The following is a 10,272-nucleotide window of genomic DNA, read 5'->3' on the forward strand; positions in this document are numbered from 1 at the left end:
AACTTGTATATTACCATTAAGGAATAATAGCAAGCTAATACATTTCATTTATGTATAAATAAGACGTTAGAAACTTGATAATTAAAGGAAATTCTTAAAAAACCAACTTGACATGTAGATCTTCTGAATAGTGTTAATACACAACAGTGATCCTAGCTTATGAATAGCTGAATTATGATATATAATATAAAATAAGCAATTTACCTTACAAGTAATGTTTTCATACTATGGGGGGAAAAGGCCAGTTTTCCCATTGGTGCTAATAAAGTTTAGGCATTAACATGCGGCTTCAGTGTCTTCCATGGAAACAAAAGGATTGAAAAAAGCACAAGGTATTCTGCAGATTACACACAGGAAAAGCAGAAGTACTTGAAAATTCAACTTCTACTTCACTCTGAATCTCCTAACTTCTTTTTCTCCCCCTCAATGCACGGCACCAGTAAACTACAGCCAGATATAAAAGACACCAGAATCAGGAAATGCCCAGCAGTGCGCTTCTGGTCTCCTTGCTAAATCTGGGGTGCCAAGCAGCCCATCAGACTCTCCAAACGCTTTTCTACTTTATGCCCATCATTTTACAATTGACAACGTTAATTGCTTTTTACTGGAATTATATTCCATCTGATATAATTAATAAACACTGTAATGAACAGAAATTGCTTAGAAGATTTCATTATTTCATCAGCATACTTGAATACAAAATTCATTATAGTAGCAGAACAGCAATACATCCGCGTTATCTCCTGACACACAGCACAGCACCACCGAGTCGATGCACAAGTGAGAAATGGAACAGGACCAAACAGGAGAAACGGGAGGAGGTAAGGAGCGGAGTTTCTCCAAGGTACAGTGGTGACATGCAAAACATGTTCCTTGCCAGCGAGGTGTGACACTCCTGCAGTGACTACATTCAGCTGAAGAAGACTGCTTTCCCAGCTGAGGTCAGGAAAGAACTTAAAGCAGTCTTTTGTTGAAAAATCATCTGATTAAAAACAGCCAATACAACACAGATCCTGAGGGTGAATTAACTCACATTAGCATTTCGCATGTGTCAGAAGTTACATTGTTCTGAGAAAGATTGCTAAATATCAGACTTGCAAGTTTGCTGGGGAACAGAACGTATAACTGGATTTCATCGCTTCAGCGTGAAGAAACTATTTGTTTAGTAGCGGTTTAGCTGCCGTTAGTTCATCTGCGGACTAAGGAGCCATCCAGTACAGTTGAGGTTCATTGTCTTAGTTGCCAGTGCATACACAGTTCCCCAAAAACAATTCAACACACCTATTGTAAAGTACAGCACAAAGTCCAGCTCAATATGTGTTAGGCATCACTGGAACACCTGAAGGCTTGCTGCTTTTTTCCTGATAAAAAAGGTATGAAACATGACATCTGTTTCTTAAGTTGTCATCAACGAAATCAAGAGTTCTCATCAAAATGACAGCAGGCCAGCATTTATGTTAACAAAAATTATCAGCATCATTACTCATTCAGCACAAGCTCAATTAACCCAAATTTTTCTGCTCCCTTAAATCTGCAAACTCTATATATCCCCCCACCAGGTATCTGAAGCTACAAATTGATCATAACGTCATATCAAATGTGAAACAACTTAAATGTAAAAAGCTTTAATTCCAGTAAAATAAATTTAAAACAAACAGTACGGAACATTGAAGACTGATGTTTTTGAAGTCTAGATTAAAGTATTTTACGCACACACTCACACACCCTCTCACACTTAAAAAAAAAAATTAAACACACCCAGTTGAAAAATGGAACATTTCTTTTGGAAGGAGTGAAGGGTTTCGTTTGAGTCAAGAAAGGTATTTATAGTTAACCAACAGCTTTTTTTTTCAGCTTGCATGCATAGATGAATTACTTTATATCTGGGGTCTAGCAGTGCAGTAAACTGCATCCTGTTTGCATCAGCCATACAGTTTGCCTTTATAAATCACGAAAATGGTGTCCTTTGGTAGATATATAAGCTTCCATAACTTAAATATAGTCTAAGTGCGAAACAACGAAATAACTGTATTTCCAGGAATATCTGGCAAAACTAAGTCTGAAAACTTGGCAACAGCATCTATTTAAAAAGTTTAATTTGTAAACATTATAGATTAATACTTTAAAAGCTATTAAACTGTCGCCACCTAAGCACAGATTTTAAAGGCAAAAAAACCAGTGTAAATAGCTATTTACAGATTTAAGAACATACTGTTTAATATTAACCAAGTGCGTAACTAGAATGAACAGTACTTAATTTCTTAGAAAATATTTTGAAGAATTATTTGTGGTTTGGTATATGTATATTAAGCATTTCAAAATTACACAGCACAATTCTGAAATAGCGTAACTAGAAGAACAGCTATCACCTAAAGGCAAATCAGCTCGTATTCGTAAGGCGCTGTGAAGCTGTAACACACTGTACAAATGCTCAGTTTTCTTTAGTATTTTCAAAAATATTTTTGGAGCACTACTTGAAATTTACTTAATGTTACAACTCCAGAAACAAAAGCCACCTGAAATTAGCACTTTTAAAAAAGGTCGGGGGTTTTTGTTTGGTTGTTTGGTTCTTTTAAAAAAATTACCTATTTGAGGTCTGTAGAAGCTCCTGCAGAAGTCAAAAATGTAGCTTGCTGCTTTCTTTATCAGTTTTTCTTATCGAGTAAGAACTCATCTGGCTAAGGTCCTTATTGTGGGATAGGACACACCATGAACCAACAGCCAGTTCATTCCGTCCTCCTTATTTCAGTTATTTAATGCCTAACCACACGACTAGATTACCAGAAACTGAACATAAAGCTAGGGACAAGGACATTACTTAAGTATCGACACCAATCCATATGTATCACTTCCAACTTTCTTATAAATTATTATTTAGAACCAACAAAACTCCCTTTAAACCAGAGCCTTCTCAACACTGCTTTAAAAGTTACTTAATTGCACTCGTAGGCTGTGGCATTTTCTGAATAAAATCTAGAAACTCAGAGTTAGGTAAACACTACAACAAAATGCAAGGAACAGGCCAAAATTCAGAGTAAAGCAGATTAGTAAGGAGTTACTAATTCCCTCCTTTCATTCATTAGGCTGTTTCATTTTGCTACTAGTTTCAGCAGCAGCATGTACTCCTCTGTTATGCATCATAGGATAGGGAAAAGCTGCACTGCCACACGTATAACTTAGATTTGCAAGCCGTGATAGAGCTTTAATGCTACCTGGAGGTCTGCCTGGGCTGACTTTGTATCCTGCTGCTTTAGTTGTACCCAAGGGTCTGCCTGGACTTGTCTTAAATCCAGCTGCTTTGGTGGTCCCCAGGGGTCGACCTGTGCTGGTTCGGTACCCTGCTGATTTTGTGGTCCCTGATGGCCTTCCACGTTTACCAGATCGGTTGAGGTTTTTCTTTTTCTTTAGTTCGTCTTTTGTCTCTATATTCCTGCCACTCGTGGTCTGCAAGTGCGATTCATTCAACGCGTCTTGTCTCTGGCATGCAATGGGTTTGTGGCTGACTGCGTGACTGTATTTACTCTGCTGCGTGGCATACAAGTCAAACTGATCGGCAGCTCTCACATTGTCTTCGTTAAGGCAAGAACTCTTGCCGGTCCCACAGTAAGCTGTATTGCTGCTGGCAACAGGGTGCATCATTTTCTACCAAAAATAAGAGAGACAAATATGTATCAACATACAATAATACTGCAGGTTCCACAAGCAAGAATCTTCCATCTCTATTTCTTGAAATTATTCTGAACTACTTTGCCTATTTTTAAAAAGCAGTATTGATGTCAGTAAATTACTTTTTAAACAAAAAGTTTTATTAATCTTTGACTTGAGGTTTTGAATTATAAGCTTTACACACTATTGAAAATGACAACTTAAACTATGTATAATTCAGATAGGTATAATTAGGGAAGAAGTGCATTAATGAACTGAACAAGAGCATTTCAGCAACCAAGATATACAATATCCACTCACCCACCACGATTTCAAAATCTTTTTAACTGAATCTCATCTGAATTCTAGCTCTTCGAGTTGCAAGATTAACCTATCACCTGTGAGCCAGGGAAAAATAAGGTATCATTCTCTTGATTTAGTAGATATAGGCTCCTGGAGACTTTTTTAACTGCAGCAAATTAATAAAACACTGATCAGTTTTGTCATTTCTTGTCACAATTAATGTGAAAGAAAGAAACGGGTAAGGCATTCAGCAAAGACAATGGTGCTATAGTTGGGAAAGCAGAGGTAGGCAATGAATCTATTACAAAGTACAGGGTGGTAGATTGCAGAAATGCCACCGCTGTCCTAGTTAGAAGAGCAGGTACAAATTGCTGGTAACACCAGCTCTGAGATAACAGCTTTCGGAACGACAGGACTCCTGTTACAGACGTGCACGTTGTCACACAGCTCCAGATATTCTGGAAAACAAATGTGGCCCATTGAGGTCAACTGTTTTATACAGCCTGCTCTTCTCATTAGACAAAACCAACTCGAGCTGTGCTGTGTAGACAGAGGTTTACTTGTTTAAACAAGAGTCACAGCCCTATCCGCAGGACAGCGGGAGGGCGGCTCTCACCTGCACGTTCCTGCAGGCGAACCCCAGTCCCAACAGACAAACTGACGTCCAGCTGCTACAGACCACGTATGGTCACCGTCGTCATTACAAGCAACTATTTCTAAGTAAATTGGTTATGCTTATATCCATCATATCACATCCCTGCAGCATGAGTGCTGGGGCAAAATCACAACATTTAACAATATTACTGGTATTCCATAACTTTTTTAGTATTAATACTTTTATATACCAACTGCACAGATACTGCCTCAGATTTCTTAACAGCGGGGGTACCGTAAGAAGCCAGAGCAAGCCACTCAAGGAGCGTCATGATGTTGTTTTCACCGATTCAACTATATGGGTTCTACAACTTAAATAAGCTGCAAATACTCAGTTTACGATAATAATATTTATCCACGCTGAATACCAGATTAAGCCAATCAATATCTGGCAGGTGAGAGTACTTCTGTGCCCTACAGTCACGCTTAGAACGCCAAATATTTCTTCCTGTGGTTAAATTTCTCTAGTAGATAAGGTCTGGAAGATTTATTGGTTTTTCCCTGCAGTAGCTCTGGAATATCACCTACAGCAACCCAATTTAAATTCTACCATTGATTACTGAATTTATTTGGCAGTTATGAATGTTTCCTCCCAGCCTGAGAGAAAGCACAGAGCAGAGACAGTTTATTTACCCAGGAGGAAATCCCCATGCCCTTTTCTTCTGATTCCCTGCTGTAACACCCAGTTTACCTTGGCTTGTCAAACGCGCATTACAGTGTATGCATTACTCTTGTGCAAATATATGAATATGGTTTTATGTCAAACAGTGAAATTATGATAGCAATATAGTTTAAATATTAGATGGTTCTAGCAGAGATTGAGTGCTTGAATTCTGGTGTCTTGAATGGGGTACAGTGGAACAAATGTGAAAACACTGTTATTGCACATGTTGACTAGCAAACAAAACAACTACGAACAATTAGGAAGCCTGCACTTAGCAAAGAACAAAGGAAGAAAGCTACAGGTCAGAAGACCACATGGACGTTTCTGTGCAGGAATAAAAAGGAAGCTAAAGGTTTGCTACAATTAGCAGTCAAAAAAAATGTTACCTTCCTTTAACCTCACCAGAATAAGGCCCACAGTGTCACAAGAAATACCTGAGATTTTTCATGATACATAATTGCAAACATAAGGGTTCTGATAGTGTATTTTGCTGCCCAGAGAGTAAGCCCAGAGGCTCTGAAAGGCTGTTCATCTGTTTGTTGATACACTAGAGGACACTTGGAGCAGTTAGCAGCATTCTTGTCTCAGTGCTCACTCTAAATGCAGGAATACTGGCTTCAGCCCCAGAACGTCGCTCCGAGTTCAACTGCCACAAAGAAGGATCAGTTCAGCTGCCCAGTATCCGAGGAACACACCAGAAAAGGGAGAATGCAGTGAATAAAGTAGGGGCCCCTGGTGATTCTCAGGCTCAGACTCATTCCTGTCCTCTTTGCTTTTCCTTCTCTTTACAGTCAGAGGGATTTCTCCTACAGACACCGTCCTTCTTTCCCGGGGAGAACCATCGCAGGTACCCCTAGATAGTGAATATCTCCTGCTGTAACTGGCACACGTTGGAGCTTCATCACCATATGCATGTTTTGTGTCTACTGTCACATGCCCGAGAGCTCTTGACAAACACTAACTTTACATACAAAACCTGGCTGATGCTACTTCACCTTCCATCTAGCAACAGCCAGTATTGCTGTAACTGATGAAAGAAGAAAGGCGTACAAATCAGTAACTGTTTAAAATTTCTCACAAGAGGAAGCTTAAAAAAAAGCCACAATCCTGGTGGAAGAATGCCAACGGGATTTTCTTTAATGCTTTTTCTTTTTTTCCCCTCTCTGCACCATTTTTCATCAAACCATGAAAACTTCAAGTAGCAGCCAAAGTTCATATTCTGCGTTTTTTGATTTAAAACTTTTTTTGGAAAAGTTTTTTTTAAAAAGGATATCTGTAATTGAGCTTAATTACCCTAACATGGACATCTCCTGCACAATTTTACTTCATTCACATTTCAGCAGGGAATAAAAGAATGTAGCCAGTCTATCTGTAGAGTGGAAGCAGGTTTCTTGGCAGCAAGATGTACAGTACAAATGAGAATTGGTATAAAATGCAAAGCTATGCCAATTTAAAAATCACACTCTAGCTAATTGTATAGCCAAACACACACAACTTTGTGTGCAAGCATTCTTAAATAAAACTGTCCAGAAGTGTTTCCAGCGAAATAGAACTTACTTGTTTTAAACCTGTAAATAGACACATAAAAGATATCTGCAACAGTTGTATCCTTTCTTAAACTGATTCGACCGACTGGTTGAATGTCTGTGTGTAAACAAATAGTAAAGATGAGGCAGCTCCACTGCTGCTAGAAATAAAGAAATGGGACCATCCATCTGGACCCGTTTCTGGACATGGTAATGACCCCTTTTTTTAAAGCACAGCTGCACTGCCACTCTCCCGAGTACCTGCACAATTAACCTGCTTCAGGAGTTTGCAGTTTTGTTTTGCTCAGATGACGGCCAGGCCACTGATAGGTCAATACATGATATATGGAGGCTGTCATTAAGATTTTTTGTCTTTCACAGTCAAGCTTGATATAATTTGCTTTCTTATGCTAGGAGATGAAAAAGAAATCATATTACAAGCAGTACAGATGCAGCACAAAACTTAAGAAATTGCATCTAATTCCAGTGATATTACAGGTTTTGGACAGATAGACAGGGTGCGTTCTTGTCTCCAAATACAGGCTAACATATCACACAGTGCTAGCTTCCAACCGCTAAGGCTTCTGTTACTGGTATGGCCCATCTCTCTCTAGGCTTAAAACTATGCAGAAAATCCCCATTCATGTCTTGTTTACTACAGAAAATTTAAAAATCAAAGCTACTCAAATCACATTATATAAAAACACCCTTTTGGGTTGTGGCATGATGCCGTCTTAGCTTTCAAACATTACGCCCTTTTCCTTCTTCATGGACAGAATTTAGCTGCCAGCATAGATAAAATGAGAATTTTCACGAGCAAAGAAAGTGCGCGATCCCACTGGAACAAGCACTTGCTCATTAAATATTTTATACCAAGTACTGGATCTGCGATCCATTATCTGCATTAAGCAGAACAATCAGTCCAAACGTCAGAAGCAGGCAGCTGCACTGGTCTCACCCTCCCCAGCCTGCTTTCTGAGGCTACAGCCTGCTGAGCACCAGAACAGACCTGACTCAGCAAGCGCTTCTGCCTTCTGGTAAAACATGCTTAAATTGGAGCAAAACGGAACAAAACTGGAAGTACATCTGTATTACAGCTTTTCAAATGTCGAGTACCAGGAAAGGGGAACTCCTATTGCCAACAGGGACAATTTTGCTTTTAATGAGGGTTAGTATATAAAACTCAGTCATTTTTTGCACAAGTATTATTTCTGCACTCGTATTCCGAACGTCAGCGCTACCAATTAAAACCGCTGGAGTGAAGCACAGGACCAGCTCTGTTCCAGGTCCCCGCATAAAGAACGCTCTATGCCACGTTCAACAGCACAGGAGCTGCAGGCCCTGGGCAATACCAAAGGGCTCATTTTCTTTGCAGGGGTGCAGTTTTAAGCAGCAGCAGCAGCGATATTTTGCCTTTCAAGACTGCAACAGAGACGTGGTATTGGTTCTGCTCTTCCCTCTTAGGATAGTGGGTGTGAAAAATACCTTCATCACTTGGGGAAGCAAATGAATTCTACCAATTTAAGTGTTTTTCAAGTGTTCCGTTTATTGTCAGCTCCTTTTCTACATGTTAACTCTTGCTAAAGTAGGGCCTTTACCCAATTTTTAAAAACCCGTAACTGCTTGTTTTCACAATGTTGCACTTGAGTACCCCCAGAAATTCAAATCTTTTCAAAATACCACGTATGAAATCCTGTCAGTGGCACAACACACACCGTAACACCTGAACCTACATCTGAAATCTCATCTACCTCTAAAGCTAGATAACCAGTTTCTCCAAACTGTGCTTAGTGAAGTGCTTTCTGCAGTTGATTGCCTGTGATTTTTCTCATAATCTGAAACTAGGTAAAATATATTAAAAAGAGCCAAAATACAAGAAAGAACTTCTTCACAGCAGTGACTCACTAGAGCTACATGATAATATGAAACTGTAAACTGAAGAAACAACATAATTTTGAAGTTTTTCTCTCAATTCTTCTTACTGTAAGAAGATTAAGAAATTAAGAGTTCCCCAAATAATACAAGAACTTACAGTCCTTCTCCTGGTGACCCAGGGCCATTTTCTTACATAACAGAAGTTAAGGCAAGAGTTATTTGGAGCACATACACCCACACCCTTCAAATTCTTCCTTTCCAGACGTGCCAGGTGGAAGGGGAGCACCCACAAAGGGGCTGCAACTCCTGCTCCTTAACAGAGTGCTGCAACTGGGGGGCATCTCTGTGCCTCCGGGAGTTCAAGTCTTTTGACTAAGACACCCCTGGAGAAAAAGTGCTCTCCAGTGCCCAAGCATCAGCTTTGTACTAAAGACAGATCGGCGCTGCTCTCACAAAGACTAGATATTGTCAGGCACTAGGAGGCTAAGTGTCAAGTAAACTGTGAACTTTCAGGGATCGTTTGAGATTTGATTGCAAAACCAGGCAAACAAGAAATTGTTAGGCTCTCTAACCTTAAAAAACAAGTCAGTTGTATCTCAGGGCAGACTTTCTCTAGATGCCAAGTATGTCAGCTGACTTCTTCCCACCCCAAAATTAAGATCATATAACCATGTGACAATGAGAAACGGGACACTTGAAAGGGTTAAGATAGCTTCACAAATATAAAGGAAGATCATGTCAATGAAATAATTAACTGTGCACCCCCAGTTACACTGACACAATTGACAGTTTGGTTTCGTCAACAGAAACCACTCTGAATCCGCATTCTTTCTGAATGGGACAATCTTGCCCTTTGCTTTTCTCCCACATTGCCCTTTGCATTTCTCCCACATTCCTGATCAGAGCGGGACAAACCAACACCAGGGCTCTGCCTCAGGTGAAAACTAATCCAACAAGAAAGCAAAAGCAACAGTTGGCTGGCACAGAGGCAAGAGAAGAAACGGAACAGAAACACCCTCTGAGGTCTCTGGTCAGCCTAAGCCACCTTATTGACTGGCTGCCACTGTCCCACTCCCTCCTGGTCCCAGTTACTTAAAAAACTAACCAGACCACACAAAAAGATTACTTTTCAAACAACTTAATGGACTTAGAAGACCTGAATGAAGGCTATGACATCCCAAACACAGCACAGGGAATGGAGGCTGGGGAAAAACCCCCACAGCAGGGGATGGGGCAGCACAGAATCAAGGAAGCCATCAGGCCAGCCAGACTGGCTCAGAGGAGTGAGGTTGTGAAACTGCACCCTGATTATTCTGTGGTTCTGTAATTAACAAACTTCAAGGCAATCCAAATATGCATATGAATGATGGTGCAGGTAGAGGTAGGTCTTTATAGAGAAAGGATTATTAGCGTTTGTGAAACTGTCCATTCACCTCAAGGAGCTATTGCCAGGCAAACAGGAGCAGACCTCGCCATAGGCTAGAACAACAGCTCTGAGGAGCTGGAGATGCTTATTCATCTCCGTGGGTGTTCCTGCCCACCCACTCTCCTCCCCAGGGAGCAGACCTTGCTGCAGTCTAGAACAATAGCTCAGAGAGGTAAGAG

The 10,272-nt window shown here is 40.2% G+C and overlaps 1 protein-coding gene across 2 annotated transcripts; it reads right to left on the bottom strand.

Moving 5' to 3' along the window:
• Nucleotides 1-607: 607 nt before the first annotated feature.
• LOC104535921 (chromosome unknown open reading frame, human C5orf24) lies at nucleotides 608-5,733 on the bottom strand. Of its 2 annotated transcripts, none has more exons than XM_010193167.1 (2): nucleotides 3,213-3,640; nucleotides 608-1,361 (listed from the first exon to the last, which is right to left on the bottom strand). In XM_010193167.1, exons 1-2 carry the CDS (start codon nucleotides 3,637-3,639, stop codon nucleotides 1,321-1,323), a joined length of 468 nt encoding a protein of 155 aa, XP_010191469.1. In that variant the 5' UTR covers nucleotide 3,640; the 3' UTR covers nucleotides 608-1,320. The 2 variants fall into 2 exon arrangements, with proteins under 2 accessions (XP_010191469.1, XP_010191468.1); XM_010193166.1 differs by lacking the exon at nucleotides 608-1,361 and adding an exon at nucleotides 5,701-5,733 and having other exon boundaries at nucleotides 2,658-3,642.
• Nucleotides 5,734-10,272: the final 4,539 nt, after the last annotated feature.

Source organism: Mesitornis unicolor, unplaced genomic scaffold (genome assembly GCF_000695765.1).
Source record: "Mesitornis unicolor isolate BGI_N332 unplaced genomic scaffold, ASM69576v1 scaffold48129, whole genome shotgun sequence".
NCBI classification, from domain to species: Eukaryota; Metazoa; Chordata; class Aves; order Mesitornithiformes; family Mesitornithidae; genus Mesitornis; species Mesitornis unicolor.